Source organism: Tupaia chinensis, unplaced genomic scaffold (genome assembly GCF_000334495.1).
Source record: "Tupaia chinensis unplaced genomic scaffold, TupChi_1.0 Scaffold000597_1, whole genome shotgun sequence".
NCBI lineage: Eukaryota > Metazoa > Chordata > Mammalia > Scandentia > Tupaiidae > Tupaia > Tupaia belangeri.
In genome coordinates this window covers 7,667,893-7,693,266 of record NW_006160114.1, presented here as the reverse complement: position 1 = coordinate 7,693,266, position 25,374 = coordinate 7,667,893, and the positions used below count along the sequence as shown (strand labels likewise).

General features: G+C 39.0%; 1 protein-coding gene across 3 annotated transcripts in view; it reads left to right on the top strand.

The window, feature by feature from the left end:
* DCLK1 (doublecortin like kinase 1) overlaps positions 1-25,374 on the top strand; it is a 387,346-nt gene that overhangs the window by 329,298 nt on the left and 32,674 nt on the right. For all 3 annotated transcript variants that reach the window (XM_006158451.1, XM_006158453.2, XM_006158452.3), the window contains 5 exons: positions 1,965-2,111; positions 15,343-15,476; positions 16,759-16,836; positions 17,213-17,309; positions 20,099-20,179. In XM_006158451.1, the coding sequence (XP_006158513.1) occupies positions 1,965-2,111; positions 15,343-15,476; positions 16,759-16,836; positions 17,213-17,309; positions 20,099-20,179 (537 nt within the window). The remainder of the gene's footprint in view (positions 1-1,964; positions 2,112-15,342; positions 15,477-16,758; positions 16,837-17,212; positions 17,310-20,098; positions 20,180-25,374) is intronic.

Genomic DNA, 25,374 nt, shown 5'->3' with positions numbered 1-25,374 from the left:
CCCTGCCATCAGGCCCTAGAAGATGATAGGTGTTGGAAAGACGAAGGGAAGAAATATTACCTGGAGCAAAAGGTAACTGTCCCAGGTAGTGGCAGGAGATGAAATGAAACACGGTTGGAGAGAGAACAGAGAGAGCCTTTTCCTTTAGGCCATGGGAAGAAAATGATTTCTTGAAAACAAAAAGAAAGTAGCCACATAGCATGCATTGTGCAGGATGCTTGGGCCAAAGAGCTGGAGGAAGGAAGCAGTGCACTTGTGAGACCACATGGCATGACAGTAGTCTGGGGACAGTGTGATAAGAATGCTCACTGATGGGAGCAGCAGTTAGCGTAATGGCTATGTCACTGGACTCCCATGTAGTCAACCACAGCTCAAGTTCCGGACCCGGTGGCTTAAAACTCACGCCAGGAACGTGTGCATGCGTGCCCAAGATCCTGAGAGGAGAAGGGATTGCGGTGTGGCCATCCCCCCAGGGGGTGATTTCTCACTTTCTGTCTCTCTGTCTCTGTCTGGCAAGCACACACGCCCTATGGCAAAAACCTCTCAAAAAAAAAAAAGAAAGCAAAAGAAGAATGCTCACTCAGAAGGTGCAGTGGGAGGGCCCAGAAGGATGTGCACATGAGAAGTGTTTTCATGGAAGGGCTGGTGGGACTTGGTGGTTCCTTTGTTGAGGATGAAGAAGAAAGGAGATTACAGGATGCCTGGAGGCTAAATGACCAGGACAATTGTGGAGTGTTTACAAGGTCCCTGTATGCGGCCGCATGTGTCCTACCATAGACCTCTGGGGGTGCGGTTCAGATAGACCACAGTGAATGTCCTCCTCCTCACGTGGCACGAGACAATCTGCAAACCCTCTTGGAGGGGCCTTGCCTTTGGGAGAAACAGGTAGTTGAAAACGCATTCATTTGAGAGATGAGGGAATGAATATGCTTTAAGAACTCTTGAGTCTTCCTGGACAGTGAGAGTATACGGCAGCATGGAGGGTCCAGGCGGGATAGTGAGAAAATCATCAGCTTACGAGGGCTACATGTTGCTTTTGTTACTGTGAAAAGAAGAGGTAAGTCCCTCACCACAGCAGGTGACGGGTGAGCACTATTGGGAACCGGCTGGCTGTTTGGTGCTTGCATGCAACATTGATTCAGACATCACGAGTAGGTCACACCCAAATTCTGAGAGGGTTTGAGATAAATGGAACTTAAAATCGTTCTGCTTCACCAAATAGCAAAGAATTAGCAAGGAACAAGAGAAACGAAAGTTCAGATGAATAATAGCTCTAGATAACTTTCTTTGAAATTTCTCCACCCTCCTTCCTTCCTTTCTCTCTCACCTTTGGAATGGCAGTTTCTGATCCTTTTCTCCGTTCCTCACAAAGAAGCACATTACTGAAAAACAAAACACTACACCCACTCCAAGAGAGCTAAATGTAGAGAATGAAAGAGATTTTGGTGGTGTGTGTGTGTCTTAATAATTGCACGAGGCAGCCGATCACTTTGTTAAACGTGCAGTTTGCAGTATTACCTTGCTTCTCCCTGGGGGGAGGTTTAGAGTTACTAATTTGAACTTGGGATGGCAGTTGGTATGTGGCATGTAGCACATGCCACCAGATCCCCACGTGTCACAAAGCCTCTGCCCTGGAAATGGAGCTCCACCTCCTCCTCCTCGGGCAGGGCTGTGCAGATGGCCACGTGACTGATGATGGCGTGTCCTTACCTGCTTGTTTCTTTGAGCTTTGGAAGGGATGTCACTGGCTCTTAAAATGGGAAAAGAAGTCACCATAGAGGTTTTGGGCCTTTGAGAGGGAAGTGGTAGGGAAAAGCCTGAGGAGGAAGTGGTGGGGAAAGCCCTGAGGAACTCAAGATCCTGCATTCATTCTTCATTTCCTTTATAGTTTGTCAGTTGTCTCTGCTGGCAGCCCCGTTGGCCCATCTGTTAACGTGCTGCTCTGCCTGCTGTTCTCTTCTCAGGGAGGAGACCTTTTTGATGCCATTACTTCCACTAACAAATACACCGAGCGAGATGCCAGTGGGATGCTGTACAACCTGGCCAGTGCCATCAAATACCTGCATAGCCTGAACATCGTCCACCGTGACATCAAGCCAGAGAACCTGCTGGTAAGAGGATTCGACTGCAGGCACCCTGCCTGCCGTACATTCATAAGTGAATAAGAATATTTCCTTTCCTTTTTTTATTTTCTTGCCTTTTTTCCTTTTTTTATTTTTTTAAACTTGCCTTAATGGCTAATTTCCAGCTAACCTTCAGTATATAAATGGAGACCAGCCAAAATTTTAGGTTGATCTATAAGAGTTAAGAGCACCTGACTTGTTGGGAAATATTGGATTGTCAGGAAAGCCATGACACATTTTTGCTTTAAAAAACAATACATCATAACTTTCCCAGTGACCTAATAAAAACCAGGCACAAGCGTAGGACTCGAGCTCAGTAAGTTTTGGGCTACAGTTAACATCTTGGGCTAGGATAGGATAGTGACAAGGAGCATTTACATACATATCATTTATCTACAGCATTTTTATTTTAGAAAGGATTTACATGAGAAAATGAAAGTTCAGCTAAACTATCTCTTAGACCCCTAACTCAGCATCTCAGTAACAGGATCTAAAACCTAGAGGTAATACATCAGAGTGAATTTCAAGACACGGCTTCTCAGCATAAAATGATCATGAAGAAGACTAATTGTTAAAAACCACACTGACAGCCTTCCCTCTCTTTAGGACTACTTGGTTTGTTTTTTCATAACTCCACGGGAACATTGAGGGTTCTCCATGCAAGCTAATGAGGGTTCTTTCTTAGCCAGTGAGAATGCAGAGAACTGGGCATGAGGCACTGTCTCTGGTAAATATGACTTCTCGGGTTGGAATTTTAATAAACTATCCTTCATACATAATTTTTTCTCCCCCTGAAGATGCTAGTTCTTCTTTTACATCCATTACCCACCCCCAAGTATCACATATTATGTGCAACTCCTGTTAGTCCATCCCCTCAGAAACCTAAAAATGTAGGATTCTCTGTCTAAAGCAGTGTTTTTCCAAGAGTGGTCCTAAGATTCCCTGCATGAGAATTACTTCCAGGTGCTTGTTAAAATGCAAATTTCTAGGCAACATGTAGCCCCACTAAATCAGCATCTGGTGACTGGTGACAGAGTACAGAAATTGTATTTTAGTTCATTCCCCCAGGTAATCTCAATGCCCACTCAAGTTTAAAAGCAGAGCAACCCAGTTCCTACTACACACGTAGAAGCTTGTAAGATCTGCTATGATGGAGAACCCCAGTGCACCATTTGGCCTCATGCTAAGCACTTTACCATCATTACCTCATTTAATTCTCGCATTAACCATGTGGGCAAGTTCCATTGCTGCTGCATTTCACAGGTAAGGAAAATGAGAGCCCCAAATTAAATAACCTGACCAAGCTGGTAACAAGAGCTCAAATTAGTTCTGACCCGCTCCGAACCGCAAGCTTCTATCATGGTGTCTAGTGAACTACGAATTAGAGAAAGATTGAGTGCTTCTGTATGCCTGGTACTGTGCCAGGGAACAAAGGAGATGCATGGCTTCATGGAGGTGACCTTCAAGCAGAAAAGACAGGCATTCCAGAAGTAAATATGTACATAGTTGCAGTTGTGTTGGTCTTGTAGCTCCTGGCTAATGAAGGCAATAGAAGTCAGATAATGGTGTGCTGACCTAATTGCACCTCAAATTCCACGTCTCCTTAGTAGCCTAAACAGTCCCGTCTGCATAGCTGCCTCGATTAACTGCAGCCATATTTTCCTCATCTGCATTCATTATTCATTTGTTGCAAATTATGTAGGATTGTCTCATGGGAACAGAGTTACAATGGGGCCTTTGTTTGATAACTTCTCTAAGCTCCAAAATATCAGAGACTGAAAACTGAAGTTTCATTTTCTTCCCTGTTGCAGTGCAGTGTTCTGCTCCCATTGTTCACTTGCCTAGAGCATTATCTATTTCTGTAAATGCCATAAATGATTACATAGCAGTGTGCTTTCACTCATGCTACAATTTGCAGGATACTTTTAAAGTATTGGGCTCATTTGAACAGATTTTACTTTAAATTACTCAAAAAGAAAAAAAGAACCTTCTCTCCTTCCATTTTCTCTTTATTTCCAATTTAAGAACCCAAAACACATGGAGAAATCATTGCAGTCACTCATAACATAGGTTTAAAATATCTAAATAAAACAATTGAGTGATACAATTCTTCACTGTAGTCATTTCTTACTGTAAGGACTAGAGTTGATAAGTTTTGCAGGGATAGACCTATTATTGAATAAAAAAGAATAAGTTTAACACAATTCGGATGAAATTAGTAATCGTCCATGAAACCTCTGTTAATTTCTATTGAACTCGGGACCAGCAGTTAGCGTAATGGCTATGTCGCTGGACTCCCATGTAGTTGACCGCGGATTGAGTTCCGGACCCTGTGGCTTAAACTCACACTGGGTGCGTGTGCGTGCGTGCCCCAGATCCCAAGAGGAAAATGGAGGAGAAGGGATTGTGGTGTGGCCATCGCTCCTGGGGTGTGATTTCTCTCTTTCTGTCTCTCTCTCTCTCTCTCTCTGACTTTCTGGCGAGCGCACGTACCCTATAGCAAAAACCTCTCAAAAAATTTTTTTTCTATTGTACTTTCTGTGGAAATAAGAGAGAACCATTGTGGGAGGTACACTTTCACACACTCTGAAGGACGAAAGTCTGAAAGTCTGAAGAACAAAGTTCAAAACCAAGTGCTTCACGGACTGAACTTAAGACCTTGAACAACTTACTTAACTCCTTTGAGCCTCCTTTAAGAGAATTTTATCAGGATAAAGAGATATATGACCTTTTGTTCCCTTCTATTTTATTCCCCCTTTATTTATAATAAAAATTAAATTACCTCTAAAAATAAAAATGTTTAACAATAACATTTTATGTAGTAAAAATCATTTTTCATCTCTTTTTGACATTGCTTTTAAAATTTTACTGTTCATCCGTGTATGGATTTGCTGCCTCATGACAAAATGCAGAGCTATAGACTGTTTTTGAAAAGTGATATAATAAAGTTAGTGTAAAGATTTTGAATCCATTTGCTTATTACAAGGAAACTTATCAAATACATCAAAAAGCTTTACTGCACACTTTGCTTTAATATTATACTAGGAAACCTCAAAAATCCTTCTAAATTGTTAGACCACTACCAAGGTTTTTTGCAGGTATTTGATTAGTATTTGTTATAACTAGCAAAGCGTTTTTTTTGCTTTTTGTTTTTGCTTTTTTTTTTTCTTTTTACAAATGTCTAATTTAGTTAGCTACATATTTCATTTTATTGGCATAGGATGCTCTCTAAGTGTTTGTTCAGGTCAAAGTATTTTGATAAGGAAATATGATTTGACTTCTTATGACATTTCCAGTGACATTTTATAAAAACTGGCACTGACCCAATAGAAATGTCTCTTATAAATTTATTATTGTATCATTACTAAGGTTTTTTTTTTTCCTCCAACAAGTTAATCATGTCAGTACTTTTCATGTGTGTTTTTGTTCGTTTGTTTGTTTTATCTGATGTCAAACCTGGGGCTTAATAATCATATGAACGGGGCCGGCAGGTGGTGTGGTGGTTAAGGGTGCTGGATTCCCACATGGCCAACTGCAATTCCGACCCTGGACCTGGCGGCTTTCTCACTTCATTCTCTCCCTCTCCTCTCACTCTCTTGCTCTGTTCCTCTCTGGTCAAATCAAAATAAGTAAATAAATAAAAGTTAAATAAAATAATTCTTTAAAAAAATAATCATAGGGATAGAGTTACAGGTGGCTAACAGAAGGGATGGGGTGAGCAAGTGAGTAAGTGATACTTCATAGAATAGAAAACAGAGCCAACATCACAAGCCCAAGCCATTTCCCAACCCATCCGGTAACTGAGGACTCACACTGGCCTCAGTACAAACCTGAGTGGGAGAGAAAGTGCAATATTTCCCTCACTATACTTACGCATAGTCCACTCTGTTTATGTGCATATGTATGCATATACATGTGTGTGTATATACCATAATAGTTTCCTACTAAAGGAACCTTTTGCTTTTTTGAAACTAGTATTTAACGTCTTCAGTTCATACAAGTTACCACTAGATGGCAAGCTTGTACCCTTGGCAGCAAAAATCAGTAGCAGTTTTTCTTCCAAGGAGCTGGTGGGATCTTTTTAAAATGTATCACAGGCCCTGCCAGGGTGGTGCTGGTTTGATGCAGAAGCCATAGGGTGTCCCAGGTTTGGATCCTGGACTAACTCAAATAACCATGTTTAGCAGCATTTGCTACTCCTAACTAACTCGGAAACTGGGCGGGAGGAGTGTGGTGTGGCAAGACCTTACAGAAAATACCTGTCTCTTTCTCCCTCTCTTTTCCTCATGGAAAAAAAAAATGGATACACAGATGTCCCCTCCTTACAAAAATTAGTCTTTTCTGACAAAATGTTCCTCTCCTTACAAAAATTAGTCTTTTCTGACAAAAATATAACTTATGTTACTAGTTTTTCTATTACAATTATTATCGAAATGCAGAAATAAACACAGTAATTTTCTTTACATATAAAAGTTTATGTTCAGGGACCAGCAGGAAGTGCATAGTGGTTTTGGTGCTGAATTCCCACATGGCTAACTATGGTTCGAATCTCAGACCTAGCAGCTTGAAACTCACCCTGGCACATGTGTGTACATGAATCCCAAGAGAGAAATGAAGGAGAAGGGTTTGTGGTATAGGCCATCCCGCCTGAAGGTTGATGTCTTACTTTCTCTGTCTCTCTAAGTGTCTCTGGTGAGCTCACACATTCTAGAGCAAAAATCTCTCTTAAAAAAAATAAAGTTTATGTTCAAAAATTGTTTTCCTCCCAAACTCCTCAATACTGTCCAGGAGAAATCAGTATCTCAGGAAAATGCCTCTCTTAAGTCAGAAATCTTTTAGAACCTCTCTGCTCAAGTGTTTGTACCTGCTCCTAGCTGCTCATCACAAGAACATGGGCAACTTATGATCCTCATGCTCACTTAAGGGATTCCATATAGCAATAAGCTATTCCTGCCCACCCAACTGACAATCATAGGTTGTGCTCTTATTCTTCCAAATTTCCAATTTAAGGCAACACCAAGCTCTAATTTCTGCCTTAATTCCAACACTCTTATTCCATTAGGTCACACAGGCAAGTACCACATATCGAGGGTGCCTAGAGGTCACGGACAAAAATGAACTTGGGTGGTTCATCGTCAATCGTCTACACTGTGTATTCGAGTCACCCAAATGTATTGTTCATGTATTGAGGATTTTCCACAGGAAAGGAGTTAGTCATCTTCTATGGGACTTTCACTAACCCTGTGCTAGCCAGGATCACCACTGACTTGAAATGAAAATGTATTACACCAAGGGACAGGTTCGAGATCCAAAAATATGATTAGCTCTATAAAGATCCCATACTGGTAAGATGGAACTTAATGAGACAAACATCAGTTCCTGTGGACTAAGTGATTTTGATGTAGTTGTGTTATTGATGATTATAGAAAGGCAGTAATGGGGAAACTTGGCCTAACTTAAGGTCTCAAAGGCATTTACTGGATTAGAAGTTCAGGGTAATGCTGCTAAATATTGAAGTGCGTGTAGACTTCTTTCACTGAAAGAACCATCGGGAGCATCCTCTGCCATGCTCATTCCATATTCGTCCTTACGGTGATACGTTGAGCATCATGTCAGAGTTGGGGCTTGCCCAGAGGTGGGATGGATGACCAGAGCAAGGTGGCTCTCATCTGAGGTATGAAAGGCTGCCAAATGGAAGATGGGAAAATTGTATCGTGCTGTATTTGAGAGTGTTAAACGAAAACTACAGGGAAGACATTAATGGGCGAGAGCTTTGGGGGTTTATGGAAGAAAAAGCTTTCTGACAATTATACCTATTGGAAAACTAAATGGTCTTTATTACAGGAAACTTGTAGTCATTCTAAGTGCGCAAACAGAAACTGCAGGATCCTTTCTGTGAATGTTTAGGAAAAAGAATTCTGCTCTTTGAATTAGGAGGAAAACTGAGGGAAAATAGAAGATAAACAACATTTTCCTGAAGTATTATTTAGTACAACATTGTACCAGTTACTGTACTAAGCAATTATTGAAAGGCTTTCTTCAAGACCCTGATGTTCCATCAAGGAGACGAGGACAGAAAAGCAGCAGTGTAGTGAATCAACTTAGTGAGTCTGTGTCTGTCTGTCCCACTATTTATCCCCTCTGTTTTTAAGGGATGACATTCATTTCATTCTAGAATAACAAAACCTATTGCATTAGTAAAATCTCATAATAATACACAGTGTTAGCAAAGTTACCAATATACCAGTATGTGTTGATGGCAGGGTAACTTGGTAAAACTGTTGTTCTGAAAAGAGACTTTTAAAAGTTCATCAGGGGGACCAGCAGTTAGCATAATGGCTATGTCACTGGACTCCCATGTAGTCTACCACGGTTTTTTTGAGTCCCGGACCCGGTGGGTTAAACTCACACTGGGCGTGTGTGCATGCGTGCCCAAGATCCTGAATGGAGAATGGAGGAGAAGGGATTGCAGCGTGACCATCACCCCTGGGGTGGGGGAGGTGATTTCTTACTTTCTCTCTCTCTGTCTTTCTGGTGAGCACAAGTGCCCTATAGCAAAAACCTCTCAAAAAACAAACAAACAAACAAAAAAAAGTTCATGGGGAAAATGGAATTTAAGTATGAGTTTATTCTGGTGCAAAAGTTTTTGAAATCCATACATAGTTTTTTCATAATAGGCATTTTTCACAGACTTAAAAAACCTCTTTTATATCATTAAAATCTTAAATAATTATTTGTGACCAAATAATTGTACTTCAAGAAATGTAACTTAAGGGACCAGCAGATGGCGTAATGGGTACGTTGCTGGACTCCCGTGTAGTCGATCACAGCTCAAGTCCTGGACCCAGTGGCTTAAAACTCACACCAGGTGCATGTGCATGCATGCAAGCCCAAAATCGCAATGGGAGAGTGGAGAAGGATTGCAGCATGGTCATCCCCATGGCTGGTGATTTCTCGCTTTCTGTCTCTGTCTCTTTCTGGCAAGCACATGCACCCTACAGCAAAAATTTCTCTCAAAATGAAAAAAAAGAAAAGAAAGATAACTTAAGGGGTTGAAAAAACAGATATGCAGATATCCAGGGAGATATTCATCTCAGTGTTTCTTAGCTTGGATTAAAACAAACTGTATATATTGAAACAACTTGCTTCAGGACAACCATTAAATAATGGCGTGATGTGGCAGAGGACATTCTGTTTAGATTCACCGACTCTGAAATACCTGAGTTTAAGTTTAGACCTTGTCGCTTATTAACTATGTAACAATGGGCAAGTTACTTAACATGTCTAGGCTACAATTTTCTCATTTACAAAACACGAGTTGGTCAATAAGGTTGTTGTGAGAATCAAGTGAAACAATGCACACAGAAGTTTTCATTGTGGGCATATCCTGTGTGCTTAACAAAAGACAATTTTGGGGATTCTTATGGTACACCCATATAATGGAATAGCTAGCAGCCACTAAATTTAATGATATAGATATATGTTTACTTACTTTAGAAACTGTTCAGGATGCGTTGCCCAGTGGAAAAAGAAGTTCAGGAATGAAAGAGAAAGAAAGGTCTGAAAGTGCATACCCCAAGGTTAACTGTGGTTATTTCTGAGTATCAAAAATGATAGATAGGTTTAGTTCCTTTTCCTCTATAAAGAACTGTCCTTTCTAGTTTTTCCATAGTGACATACTGAATATTAATTGTATGACAAAAGTGCAATACATTTTTTAAAAATTGCAATGACATTGAGGTCCCATAGTTTTGCAAAATCCTAAAATACGATTCCTGACAGAATCTGGAATGTGCATGTTCTGCGTATTTCACTGCAGCTGCATAGAACTCCTTTTGATAGTTTCATGATGATTTTTAGTAGAGGATGAGAATCAGGTTTCCTGGTGTTTCCGTTCAATTCTCCATTTTCCCAGATAACTCTAGTGTTATGTTTTGAAAAGCAATTTTGTTTTTTCCTGTAATATTGTTACCTCTCTCCTGACTTACTTTTTTCTGACTTGTATACAACTTGTATTGTTTTTTATCATTTCATTTAACTTTCAATTTCATAAATACATGTGACTATAAAATGTTTTTTATTAGTTTTTTTAAGTATACCCAGCATAAAGTGTATTTTACAAAGTAACTCCCAGTTTAAGTGTTGTTCTGTTTCACTTCTTAAAAGTTAATGATTTAAATTTAATCTGTTTTCCTTAGCAAGCATCATAAAGGCCATCTACCATGGCTGGAGGAAAATCAATGTCTTTTTAAATGGATACCATATATGTTAAAAAGTAAATTGACCTTTTTTCATGGCTTTGTCAATTTCATGCCACTTTTATTCAATTCTACTTGGTCAAATAATTTTTAGTACCCTCCGAGCCCCTCTGAGAAAACTGTTTCAGTGGTTACTAATGATTCATTAGCCAGCGTTTCAACAGGGATATCCTTGAACCATAGCAACACTAAGAATTATGTTTGTTCTAACATATCTGTTATATTAGTCAGCTTTGGGTTATTTTCTATGGGAATCTCAGAAATGATTTGAATAGGTTCAGGATATCTCTGAATTTTCATATTATTTTATAGCCCCCGGCTGCATTTTATGGCTATCTATTAAATGTTTCATTTTTTCAAATAACTTTTCCAAATAGTCTCAGTTTCCCATCCAAGTGAAATCAGGCAAATACCCAAACATCTACTGTTCAGCAAGTTATAGCTAGAGCAAAATCTCAAATTAAAAAAAAAATAAAAGAAACAAAGATAAAACACTTTTGGAAAAAAAAAATCCTGAATAAAATACCGGCATGCTCTGAAATACACTTATCTGACCTTTCACTATATCTATTCTTGGTAGGACATGCTTTCAACTTTTAATTGGACCTTTTTTCATAATTGTTGCCATTTAGCACATTTAGTCTGTCAAATCATGGGATATCTTTATAGCCATATAATAAACCCTGGAGAACAACTTCTCTGACTGTAGCCATCTGCAATGATCACAAGAGGAGCTTACAGAATACTGACAGTCTTTATGGTAATAGGATACATATGGCAGCCCACAATTATGTGTAGCTGCATTCAATTAGTGTTGTACAATTACACAGTTTTATTGCTTAGTTAAAACAGTGAAAGCACTACATACTGGGTAATTTGCACTAATCCCCGTCTCTTTAATAGCCCCTCGGTGCTTAAAATGTGGAGGAACATCTATAGTATTTAAAGGACCTGGGTGAACATTAAATTATATCTCATGTTGTGAATACTCCTTGACTGACAATTAATGTACTCCCACTTCACGTGTGGGTCATATTTTATAGAGGCTTTAAAATACAGTTATAGCAAAAAGTTCTTCCTACACCAGAACCTCACCTGCTGGATGAGACAGTCTGCGTCTCCTGCAGGAGAGACGCAGACAGTCTCATCCAGCCTGTTAATGTCCTTTCTGAAAGACGGTCAGGAGGAGAGATTCTCAGGGAGAAGTCAGAATCGCTTCACACAGTAATAAAAGCCAAGGACTCGGCATTTTCAACGTGAACTTGTAAAAGCCTTTTCGATTTTTAACTTTTAATTAAAAACTTGTTCAAAGTGAATTTATAGCTGCCATTTAGGAAAAGGCTTTGTAGAAATGGTTTTGCAAGGATGTGTGTGGGCATACATGTACACACTTGAGACAGCTATATTTAGCAATCTGTGATTGTTAACAAAGTTTGAATTACATTTTCCAGTGGCCTCTCTCATGTTCCTCTGTAATCGACTTGGTAAGAGACGAGGGTGATTATAACTCAGGTTGCAGTAGGCACTCATAGTGAGACCCAGTTGTGAGGTGCCTCATTATCCCACTAAGGAAAAGGGCTCTCTCATTGGAGGAGACGAAACACTGGAATATATTTTTCTCCATCCTTCTCCCAAAGTGTTGACAGAGAAAAACACAAAGTAACCTTGTTTCCTGCCCTGCCTGACAGTAAGTTAAACAGAATTCCAAACTAGAGACCTAGACATTTATTCACCTGCAAAAACATTTCGTTGAAGCATTTCTAATACACTTGTGTCTAGATATGTTTTCAATTACATGGAGTAGGCCTTTGTCTCTAAGCTCTTATTGTCTCTCCTAACCATCACATGAACCTCCTTATATGTTCATGAAAATTCTACTATACTGTTTTCAATGCAAAAATAGTACAAGTGACTAAAGAGAAATGAAAAGAAACATTCAAATGATAAATTCTGTGTATTTTATTGCCATGGTTTTGGATTTTTCAGAAGTGCTATTACTTTTAGGTAATCATTTTTTAGGTAGGATTCTTAATGCTTTCTTTTTTTTTTTTTTAGTTACTGGTACTTTGAACTATTCTGCTCATCTGTATTGAATATAATTGATGTATGTCTATATGGTAGATAGAATTTCTATTAAAATGTAAATGTTCAAAAATAAAATATTTGCTCCATGTAAGAATTATATCATCATATTAAGAACTAAAATGGGACTTATAGCTGAGTCATCAACATCTGCTTTTGTCAAACTTTTGAATAATGTTTGGTGATAGATGTACTAGGTTTGGAAAAAAAACTACCAAGTTCCTACATAAATGGGGTTAATAAATCAAAATCTGCACAACCTCACAAAGCATGCATCATGAATATTTAGATCTAGCAGTATATCAAAGCAAAAGATTACTTTGCATTTTACAAAAGTTATTGGTAGGGAACCAGCAGTTGGCGTGATGGCTGTGTCGCTGGACTCCCACATAGTCGACCGCGGTTCACGTCCCGGACCCGGTGGCTTAAAACTTCACGCCAGGCGTGTGTGCGTGCATGCCCAGGATCCCTAGAGGAGAATGGAGGAGAAGGGATTGCGGCGTGACCATCCCCCCTGGGGGGTGATTTCTCGCTTTCTGTCTCTAATGTCTCTCTCTGTCTGTCTGGCGAGTGCACGCGCCCTATAGTGAAAATCTCTCAAAAAAAAAAAACAAGTTATTGGTATGAGACCAGCAGATGGCATAATGCTTACATTGCTGGACTCCAACATAGTTGACTGGAGTTTGAGTCAGGAACCCAGTGGCCTAAAACTCACGCCAGGCACATGTGTGTATATGCCCAACATCCTGAGAGGAGAAGAGGAGCAAGGATTGCAGTGTGACCATCCCTCCTGGGGAGCGATTTCTTGCTTTCTATCTCTCTGTCTCTGGTGAGCACACATGCCCTATAGCAAAAATCGCTCTAGAAGAAAGAAAGAAGAAAGAAAGAAAGAAAGAAAGAAAGAAAGAAAGAAAGAAAGAAAGAAAGAAAGAAAGAAAGAAAGAAAGAAAGAAAGAGAGAGAAAGAAAGAAAGAAACTAAATGCAATTAAGGAAGTAGACAATTCTTGACTGGGAAATAAGTTAGACAATCATCTAGAGGTCTTCATTTCAGATTTTTTTTCATGAAAAACATTTATAATTTGAATGACAAGAATGGCTCACATGTAAAGACTACAATTTAGAAATTTATTTTGCCTGAGAATATGGAGACCCAAGATGATATTGTGTTTTGTAATTCTGATGCATCAAAGTTCCTAATTTAAACCTGTTTTGTGGTGACCAGCACTGAAGAGCTACTTCATTAAGTAGGGGGAGTATCCATCCCAGATGACAACTGGGTAAAGCCATATCTGTGAGGGCTGCATGGCTGTCTTTGCCTTAATAACCCACATTCAGATGACCCAACAAGTATTTCTCTGTCTGTCCCAGAATAGCCAAACTATTCATGATCAGGAGCCCTTGGAGAAAAGACTACATGTAATGAGTGTGGAAAGGAAGTAGACTAATATTTCCCGCCCGGGAAAGACAGTTTCTCCAGAGAGGAGATTCTGTCTACCTACCTATGCCAAAACAGTTGCATCCAAATGCTCATTGCTGATATTGCAGTTCAGCTGGCCAAACATCCGCACTTTCTACTGCAATGGAATGCAAAGTTAATCTATTTTTCCTGAAGGAAGACAGCCATGGCATGTGATCGGTAGCAATGCTCCTGATGTGTGGAGAAGTATCTTGCTGTGCAAGGGGTCTGAACGGCTGCAGCAAGTAACAGATGATCACAGGGTGACAAGAGAAGAGCATGCAAGCCTCAACTTCTTGTTGGATGAACTATTTTGATGTACATGGAAAAGTGTGCCATTTCCTTGAGGCATCTCTTGGAAATTGCCTTTGCTAGAAATACTAGCCTTTTATTGTAGTTTTCTTTTTTTTTTTATCCTATTGATTCCAAAGGAGGACACTGAGAATTCTCATTGCCCTTTGATCTTTTCTTTGAAATAAAAGAAGTTGTTTGGGATATTTTTTTTGAGCAGATCCATTTGGTTTGATCATGGGCTAGAATTAAAGGAGTTTAAATACTTGCCTAGAGTCACCTGCATCCTTTTCTTGATTTGTTGGGTGAAAGACTGGAGACTTTTACTACCTTAATAAGGAAACATGGACAGAACGCTGACTCTGCACCTGATAAATCTCTCTGAATTGTCACAGGTGAAGTGAAATGTTAATATCCCTTTCAATTATTAATAAAAAATGTAAACAGATCTTGTTAGAAATGTGAGGCACTTAGTATATGTGTAGGAGTTTTTTAGTTCAGTTACTGAAGAACTGTATTTTTAAAGCTTCTTACATATTAAAATGAAAAGTAATCCATTGTAGAAAAGGTCAAATTTTGACACTCAAAAGTAAAAAAAATTAAAAAATTAAAAAAATAAAACAAACAAAAAAAACCCCCACAAATTCCAATAGTCCTGCCACCTAGACAGATACATCAACATTTGTTCACTCAGACTTTTTTCCTTGCATGTATTATGTTTTAAAGGACATTTTATACAAACCAACCTGAAATCTGTTATCTTTACTTCCCACACATGATTCATTTTAATAATCTTTAACCTACGTAGCCATTTTAATGGTCATGTGGCATTTTAATGGTCATCTCACGTTATGAAGGTTATCATAATTTATTCAACAAATTTCTATTTCCTCTCCATGTTTCCAATTTTGGAGTTATCTAAATATTAATATATAATATATATACATATATGTCTCTGTGTGTGTGTGTATACACACAATCTCTACACATACACATATCCTTACATAATTACCTTTTTTAAAAAAAACCTTTATACATATTAAACCTACATCACACTGTCTCTCATTTCTTCAAGAAAAAACTTTTGAGCTCTTGGTTTTAAGGTGATTGTGTTTTATATTTCTATTTTAGGTATATGAACACCAAGACGGCAGCAAATCATTGAAGCTGGGTGACTTTGGACTGGCCACCATTGTGGATGGCCCCCTGTACACAGTTTGTGGCACCCCGACGTATGTGGCTCCAGAAATCATTGCAGAGACTGGGTAAGTAATGCTTCTCTTATGTTTATGTGCTGTCCTTGCAAACAAATGAACAGACAAAAAACTAGCCTGCTCTAAGAATATGGAAAATAGTAATGCTTTGTCCTGTCGAGACAGAATTAACCATCATTAACTATTAGGTTTCTTTCACTTTTTTTTTTTTTTAACTTTTACACTGGGAGCCATTTTCTCTGTTTTCTCAAGAAAGTTGCCAATTATTGCAATCTTGTTTGAAGCTTCCATTTAGCCTTTGTTAAAGGTAGAACAGATGTAATAACCTCAGCGTGAAAAATGTTCAGACTAACAGAAACGAACAACGATGATATTTAACTTATTTTTGAAGATAAAAGAGACAGACATTATTGTGCGTAATGATCACAGTCTCTTGGTTCTTCTCTCAGCTGACATCATACTCTAGACCTGGTCCCAGTGTGGCTCTCTTAGCAATCCATTGATTTTCTGTGGAGCGAAAACACTCTAGGCATCAGCAGGGCACTGGAAATTTGCTGAGTTCTGTGTGCAGTACTGGGTGAATGAAAATCTCCACCCTAGAGTGGGAGAAGATGGGGTAGTCTGTATGTCAGACCTTACATTCATTGACTTAATTTTTATTCTTCTGGTTGGCTTTAGAGTTCCATTTTTTCACATAAAAGAACTATGACGCTGATGGGTTAAGTATCATGTATGCTCAAGACTACTTAGGGGCTAAGGCAGGATTTGAACTCAAGTTGGCCTGAGAAGACTCAGTTGGGCTCCTGAAGACCTTAGTTGGAGCCCAGTTCTACCACTGACTAGTTGTTTAATCTTAACAAAATTATTTCAACTCTCTGAACCTCAGTTTTCTCTTCAAAAAAATAGGCAAGATATGTCCTCTCCAACCAACACAGGTGATGGAAAGATAAGATAAGATAATGTATGTCAGTTCTTTGGAACTTAGAAAATATTCTAAGAATGAGTATGTTATTCCTAAAATTAAGGAGTTAGATAGTCTTAGGAGTCTATCACTATCTTAACATTTATATTATAAATCTGTAATAAGTCTTTTTCTGAAACCCTTTTTTACTGATTCTGGATAGACATACACTACATTGGTACCTTAGTCTTTACATTTTTAAAAAATGATTATTCTTTCCTTGAACTCTGTTTAGCTAGTGGGTTTATTGTTGGGTTTTTAATCCTGTTTGGTTTTATTTTGGATTGGAATAGAAGAGCCATCTATTTTAACATGCGCCATAATTTGTCCTGGCCTAACTTTGCTAACTCCTAACATCACTTATTTTTCCAGATATGGCCTCAAGGTGGACATCTGGGCAGCTGGTGTAATCACTTACATCCTGCTGTGTGGTTTCCCTCCGTTTCGAGGGTATGGGCAGCAATCTTTTATTCAGCATCAACAAAGCATTTCTCTATTCTCTAAATGATCCATGTGTCCTTCGTGCACAAAGGAGCCTGCAGAGGGAAGAAAACATAATAAGAATTTAACTTGCAATGCCTGCTATTTTTTCCGTCTTGTGCATGCTAATTTATATGCCTTCCATAAATCTTTTGCATATAGTTTTAAAACTCATTCTTACTTACTTTACCAAAAGAGTTCCATCTTGACATTGTCAATTGCTTAAAAACATACATTGTACACATTTATGGGGAAGGGAAGGGCTTCAATGTATAGGAGTGAAGTGACATACCCCGAGTTGACATTTTAGTACTATTTTTTTCCTTGTTGTCATTCATCTAAACAGAAGTGGTGATGATCAGGAGGTGCTTTTTGATCAGATTTTGATGGGGCAAGTGGACTTTCCTTCTCCATACTGGGATAATGTTTCGGATTCTGCAAAGGTAGGTTTAGACTGCCTTCCCCTTATATGTGGCTTGTGTAGTCTTAATGGAATTATTGATTCTCAATCATTTTGTGCAAAGAGACTAATGATATCATAAATATGATTTCTGTACACATTTTAGCTGTGATTACTAGATGTTCCAAGATTTTGCAGACATAGGTCATCTGTTCATGCCCATCCCAATAAGTACCCAGCAAGTGTCCCTGCCTCCCTGGCTGTCAGTCTAATTATATTGCTACAGCCTTTTACCAGACCCCACTCTCACCAAGCTTGTGCCCACCTCAGGTTTCTGCATAGTGTATTCCTTCACCTTTCTCAGGTCTTGGCTTAAAGTCATCCCTTAAGGAAAGCCCTACCAGATCATCCTGTTTCCTGTAGCTCTTACGCCTTACATGATTTGTCTTATCCTTGTCCGCTTTATTCTTCTCCTTAGCACTTCCACCCTTATGGTCATCTGGTATGCCACCTTACTATACCTATCTACAGTTGGCCCTCCATATCCTTGGCTTCCATATCTATAGATTCAAACAGTCACAGATAAAAAAATACTCAAAAAATAAATAAATGATTGGTCATGTTTGTACTGAATATATGCAAAGTTTTTTCTTGTTATTTACTAAATGATATCATATAGCATTCTTCATATAGCATTTACATTGTGTTAAATAGCGCAAGTAATCTAAAGATGATTTAAAGTATATGAGAAGTTGTGAGTAGGTTATATGCAAATGCTATGCCATTTTATATAAGGGACTTGAGCATCTGCAGATTTTTGTATCTGTACCTTCCTATGTGGATAAACAGATAGCCATAGATAAGTGGATAGGTCTTACTTATGTGGACTATTTCCATATTCTCCCCAGGAGAATAGTGATGCTTCAAAAGCAAGGATTTTTGTTTATTTTGTTCATTGATATATCATTAGTGCCTAATAATGTCCAGGACACAACTAGTGCTCAATATATATTGAACATCTGACTAAATATATGAATGAGTGAATCAGTTGAAGGGAAGAAAGCTCAACCTCAACATAGGTTGAAGTGATCAAGAAAAAGTTTACGGGGAAGCTATGATTTAAGGAGAACTTTGAAAGAAAGGATTTAAAGGCAGAGGGGAGCAAAGCGTGTGATTTTTATCTGACTAAACTAAGTCAAGCTCCGGGAAGATGATGATTGTTGCACAACAATGTAAATGTACTGGATATCAATGAACTATATATTTTAAAATGGTTACTATGATACAGTTTATGACTATTTTACCACACTTTTAAAAAATAATAATAGTTCAACCTCTAAGAAAACTATAAAAATCTTACGTTGAGATATTAGTGAACTTTGGGGAGAAAACAGAAAAACTTTTCATTGATCTCTTTTAAATTTATATTCTGATTTCAAGCACCAACTTACTTTTTTGAAAGTCTGAGGATGAGAAAAAACTATCTTTTGATTTTTAATGTGAATGCCTTTCTATCTCCTGAGTATGAGCTCAATTCAAAACCCAACCCTTTAGACCTGACCGCTTTGCACAGAAAATGATGCATATTGGGCACAAGTATTTTGTTTTATTCAACTATCCCGTAACCCAGCTCCTGACTTAGGAAAATGTAGGAATTGAGAAGTATGACAGATTAGGCGCAAGGTGAAAGAAGATGGGATGATACAGTTGCAGGGGTGGAATGGAGGTGTTTTTAGCTATAACCAGGCTCTTCAGGAACCAGCGCAACTCCCAGTGCTATCAGTTCATCACCTGAGAGCGTATAGTGAAGGGCAAAGAGTACCATCTCCTTTGTCCCCACAGCTCCTGGGAAAAGGGATCAGGCATAGTGGTTGTTTTAATAAGTCATGATTTGATTCAGGAAGCAAATGAAGAAAGCAAAGATAGATTCTCTATGCAAGTAAAACAAACCACTCCCATACCTAGCGTTACTCAGAGCCTATGTATAGAAGGACCTGGATAATGCATATCTAACCATTTTGTTACGTGGGAACTTCTAGTCCAAAGGAGACAAATGTATGACAAACTCATTGTTAAGAACAGAGCTGTGCCTTCCTGGTCCAAACCAATTTAAGTTTGAAAGGAAATTTCATAATTTCCAAACCATTTGCCTCTTCATAGTTCTATTTTATTTGTATTGATTAGTCTGGAATTTGGGGGAGCAATTTTACTGTATTTCCTTGCAATTCTTTGGCTCCTAAGAAATAGTTTTATTTTGTCGAGTATTAGGTCATCAGGAAAGTCATGACCTTTTTTGGTACAGAAAAATATGTCATGACTTTCCCAACCACCCAATAGCTGTTAGCAATACTGTCTCTCGTCATTTTTTTCTTTCAAATCTAAAAATGCCATCTTGAAATTAAGGGGAAAATCCTTTTTTTCCTTTCTCTTGCCAAAGAAAAAAATTAAAGAGTTTTTAAACTGATTTCTATATTAAATTAATTAAGAAATGCATCTTTAAAGAATGAAACCCTAGACAAAGAAAGGAATGCTAATTCTTTAACTTGTACTGTTTGTCCCTTTTCTGTTAAAAATGTTTTTATGACATTTATCCTAGTACTATTTTATTTTTTTCTATCAACCACAAGCTATGTGTTTACAATTCCCAATGTTCACCTTCCCTTTAACTTTTAAAGGAGCTATTCAGGTAGCCATGGGCAAGTAGAGTGGACATATTTAAGGTCTAGAGCTTTTCCAAATACTTTTTCAAACTAAAAGAGAACACTTCTTGCAAACACCCAGCCTTTTGCCTTAAAAGTTAGGGTAAACGAACTCAAATGTTCTCCTTCACAGGAGCTCATTACGATGATGCTGCTGGTGGATGTGGATCAGCGATTTTCAGCCGTGCAGGTCCTGGAGCACCCCTGGGTTAATGTAAGTGATTGGCTTCCTTCTCTATATTCACTGCTAATATTCCTTTAACACTCATCTGCAGATTTCCTAATGATGTCGCCTCCTTTTTAAAGTGTTAGGATTGGCTCCATTCCTTCTCAAATTTCCTGGACAGTTACAGGATCTCAGACTTGTTCCATGAGGGTATCTGAGGTACCCATTGCATCTGATTCCAGTGGGATTGTCTTCTAAGTGCACGTGGCTGCTACCCTCCACCTCCTCACCTTTAATAAATAAAATTAATAAATCTCTTTTTTAAGCCTAGTCCAGATGTGCACTGAATAATCATCAGTGAGCTAGAGCAGATTTTCTGAGTCAGTTCTGCTTTTGTGTCATCCCTACCTAAAATATAAGTGACCTAAGGGTTTCTACAGACATCTTGGAGCGCTGTAGCTGAGTGCTTCTCAAACTTGCACGTGGCCACACATCACCTGGAGTCCCCATTAAAATGCAGATTCTCATGCAGTCAGTTTGAGGTGCTTCAGTTCTAAAACCTCTAGATGCTGACTGCTCTATGGGAACAAAGGACTAATAACACTTCCTTAGCTTTTGAGGAATTCTCCAGGGCGGAGTCATTAGTTTTTAACCCTGTATCTCTCTATAACTGACTAATAGTATTTGTTTGGATGAATAATAACCGTTAATACATATAGAGTGCTTAACTTCTAGAGTCTGACCGTGCTATTTAAGCACCCTACATCTGTTAACTGTATGTTTTCCAATGGCTTTATAACTTTGTAGCCTAATTACTGTTGTAATCCCCTCTGACAGATGGGGATGCTCCATAATTAGGTTTAATGGTTCTTACTGCCAGAATATAAAACAGATAGAGATTTCGATATAGATATGGACATGGACATAAAAACAGGCCATCAGGGTCAGCCATTGGCATGGTGGTTAAGGTGGCTCAAGTCCTGCACTCAGAGGCTTGTAAAACAGGTTGGGTGCATATGGATGTGTGCTCAATATCCCAAGAGGAGAAGGGATTGCCATGTGACCATTTCCTTTGTGAATTCTTTCTCATCTTTCTGCCCCTTCCCTCCAGCTAGTGCATGTACCCTAAAGCAAAATTTTTAAAAAGAAAAAGGGCAATTATAAAATTGTCAGCTCACTAATGTAAGCTTCGCTAGCCTCCCTACTGAACGGAATGGTCTGGCTGTAAGTTAAAGGCAGCAAGATGTTCCATGTCTCTGAATTGGCACCTTGCTGAATTACCAAGTGACATTTGAAGACTAATTATTGAGAACAAGCCTTGATTAAAAGCACAGTAAACATGTGAAGTGACTGTGTGTGAAGTGACAAGAACTTGGGATCTCACCCAAATTCTGCCACCTAATGACCATGGACCTAGGTTTCGACGTTTTCCACATTTGAACAGGATTCTTCATACTCCACTGAGACATTACATATACATTACAGGAGGGTAGAGATGAATATTAGCGTGCAGAGCTATGCAGCTAAGGTTTAGTCTTCATGTAGCAGTGCTTCCTGCCTGATATACGAATATGCAAAGACATTAATCCCCTTAGCCCCTGGGATAGTGGGAAGGGCAGCCAGCATCCAGCAGTGGTCACTTCCAGCCTCAGCAGCCTTTGCCATTTACTCCAGAGTGCTAAGCAAAAATTATTTTTCTATCCCCTTTCAGTTGCTATAATGGAATAGCTGATACTGGGTAATTCAAAAGAAAAGAGCTTTGCTTATGGATTGTCAGAAAATTCATGACACATTTTTGCATAGAAAAATACAGAACAATGTGTCATGACTTTGCTGACAACCTAATAGCTCATGGTTCTGGAGGCTGGGAAGTTCAAGACCACATCTTGCTGGCTTCTTGTGAGGGCTGTATGCGGTGTAGTAGTGTGGCAGGTACCATCACACAGTAGGAATGCATGTGAGTGCAAAGTCAAAACATGAGGGGCACCTCACCCTGTGACTCTCAAGAAAACTAATCCATTCCCAAAATAACTAATCCAGTCTCTGGGGAACTAGCCTATTCCTCCCAATAAAACATGAATATGTCATCTCCCAAAATCGCCATACTGAGATCAAGCCTCAATGTGAGTTTTGGAGGGAATAAACTGTCTTCAAACCACACCAGTTAGGAAACATCTCATTTGGCGTAATGATAAGCTTACAAGACAGAGAGAGTGGATATTATGATGCTCAGTTTACAAATTAGAACACTGAGGCCATGGGGAGAAAGTACTCAAAGTACCTAAGCTAGTGGGTGAGCCAGAATTTGCAGCCCGGAACCTTCGCTCCAAGTCCAGGTGCTTTAAAGTCCTATGTGCCACACTACGTCCATACATAGATACTGTGTTGTCATGCCTCGTGTCCCTCTACTACGCGTGAGAGCACTGTGCATACTGTGAAAGAGTACAGCATGGACATCGGCACCAATGTAACGGTCATTAATACAAGGAAGAACCTTCCCAAAGCAGCATCCTCGGGCACGGTGCCCTCCCTTAGGTGTGTAGTCAAAGAGGCACAAGCCACCAGCAGGCTCTCTTGGCGGCAGCAGTTGGTTCTGATCTATGTGAGCAAATGACACACCTATGGTCCACAAATTGTCAAAGTCCATGTTCCACAAGCCCTGGGAAGACTGATGCAGAGTGACCACACAGACTATGCAGAAAAATCTAAATTTGAAATGTGGCCTTGAAGACTCACAAAGAGCCATCAAGGAAAGAAATTCATAGACGACAGCAGCCGTTTTAGATTTCTAAATGCCTGTTCATCAGAGGACTGCTGCCCACCAGACCCTCACCTTTAGGTATCAATGTCTGATACAAGTGGACAGTGGCAGGGAGAGGGCCACCCAAGGCCACATCTATGGAGAGGGTGCCATGTGAGGTTTTCCTGAAAAGGAGATGTCAGTTCTTAGTTTTGGAGGAGACTGGGAAGAAAATACCAGCAGAATCAGCCCCAGCAGGATGTGGATATTTGCCAGAAGACAACTTTGTGAGGGAGAATGAATTTGTCTATCTCCATGAGGGATCTGGAATGCTCTTGGAAACAGTATAATCTCTTACTCTGATTGCAGATCAGATGGCCCTATACCATAATATCCCAACTCAATTAGGATAAAGAAACACAATTAAGAAGGCCGTTACCTTTACAAAGCTAGGTTGTTCATTTAGCTAGAGCAACGTAGTCATGTCTCGGCGGCAACTGTCTGCCTCCTTAACCTGCTTTGTACACGTTTTTACACATGGTCCCACTTTGCTGATAATTAGGTTCCATGGCTCCCCCTGGAACTTGGACTTCTGCTGTCACTTTAATTTTGCCTCTCAGATTCCCTAAAAACACTTCCTAAAAGCAAACATAGCATTTATGTAATCATCTAGGAGATTAAAACTAAAAGAATAGCCTTTATATCATTCAAATAGACTTTGCATTTTAAAAGAAAAAATGTATATACTGGTTTTAGCAAAAACTTTTAAAAACTTCCTAAATAAAAATTTTAATTTTAATAATTAAAAAATTAGTTTTATGGAATGACTAAATCAGAAAATGGATTTTTTTTGTCTCAAAAAAATAAATTTTATAAAGTTTTCACAACAAGCCTTTATGGTTGAGACTGAGTACAACAAATGAACAACCAAGCAATCAAGATGAATAAAATAGGAATTTAAAAAGGTATCCATTTAAGAGGACATTTTGCATTTGGCAATCAAATTATATCTGATCACCACAAAGGACGCTGCCTAAGGGGGAGAAAAGTAATAATAATTACATGAACCCTAAGGAAGTCATCAAAAAAGCTCTTCCTGTGTTCTCATTAGTTCTAATTTTCTCTATTGCTTATACAATGACCTTTTCACCTGGCACACTTGGAATTGAAAAGGCAGTCTCTTATGAAACAGAGTAAAGCATAAGGGCAATAGAATCAAAAACTCTGGGCAGCAAAAGTCACCGCTTTAACCTCACTCCAGGAGCTTCCTCTAAACTCACAGGGTTATTTTTCATACTCTCCGGTTTAAACCCACTGTGCTCCTTGGTATCCTCAGCCTCTGCTCTGTTGCATCTTTTCTCCCTTGAACCTGTTTTCTTATCTTGGAAACGGAGAAAATAGGATGGAATCTCTGCTTAGTATGAGAATGGAGAGGAGTCTATACATCCGAAAGGCCAGAGAAGACAATCTTAAGCCCTAGCTCCTACTTAGTAAGAACTTGGGGAATTTGAGTCTGAGAAAGGCAGTAACTCCATTGTCCACAGCTAAGGGCTGATGAAATGCAAATTCACCAGGGTTAGTTATGAGTAGCTTTGATTAAGGAAGAGAACTCTTGCGAAAATGATCCTGTTTGTGTACCACAGGCTCCCTGTAGATAATACAGGCATTGCTGTCTCCGGTATCACAGCTGCTTCCTTTAATGGAAGAACCTACAAAAATTGGCAGCTAAGTTCATTTACCTCATTATGTGTCTAATGGAGAACTATATAATTTAGGCAATATAAAAATGGACTAGGTGGGGCCAGCAGGTTGGATAGTGGTTAAAGCACTAGACTCCTACATAGCTGACCACGGTTCAAGTCCCCGATGTGGTGGTATTTGCTTTCTCACTTTCTCTCTCTCTCTCTCTCTCTCTCTCTTTCTCTCTCTCTGATGAGTACACATGCCCTATAGCAAGTTAAAAATAATAATAATAAATAAAATCAATAAATAATTCTCTTTTTTAAAAAAGCAATGGAATATATTAGGTTATAATATTCTTGATTAATCAGGAACTAGGGAAAGGTTTGAGTCACTTGATTCCAAATGATTCTATTGATAGAAAGTGTACGTTAGTAGGGCCAGCAGGTGGTGTAGTGGTAAAGACACTGGACTCCCATGTGACCAACCCCAGTTTGAGTCCTGGACCAAGCAGCCTGAGACTCATGAGTGTGCATACATGCCCAAAATACCAAGATGAGAATGGAGGAGAAGGGATTGTGGTGAGGCCATCCCCACTGGGGGCCAGGAGTGATTTCTCACTGTCTCCCTGTGTCTCTCTGTCTCTCTGGAAAGCACATACCCCCATAGCAAAAAAATCTCTCTCAAAAAAAAAAAAAAAGAAAAGAAATGTAGGTTAGTGATAACTGAATTGACATTCCAAGAAAACAATTTTTTATTTATAATTAGGGTCATATTATCACTGTTGTAATATTTCAAATATTGGATTGTCAGAAAAGTCATG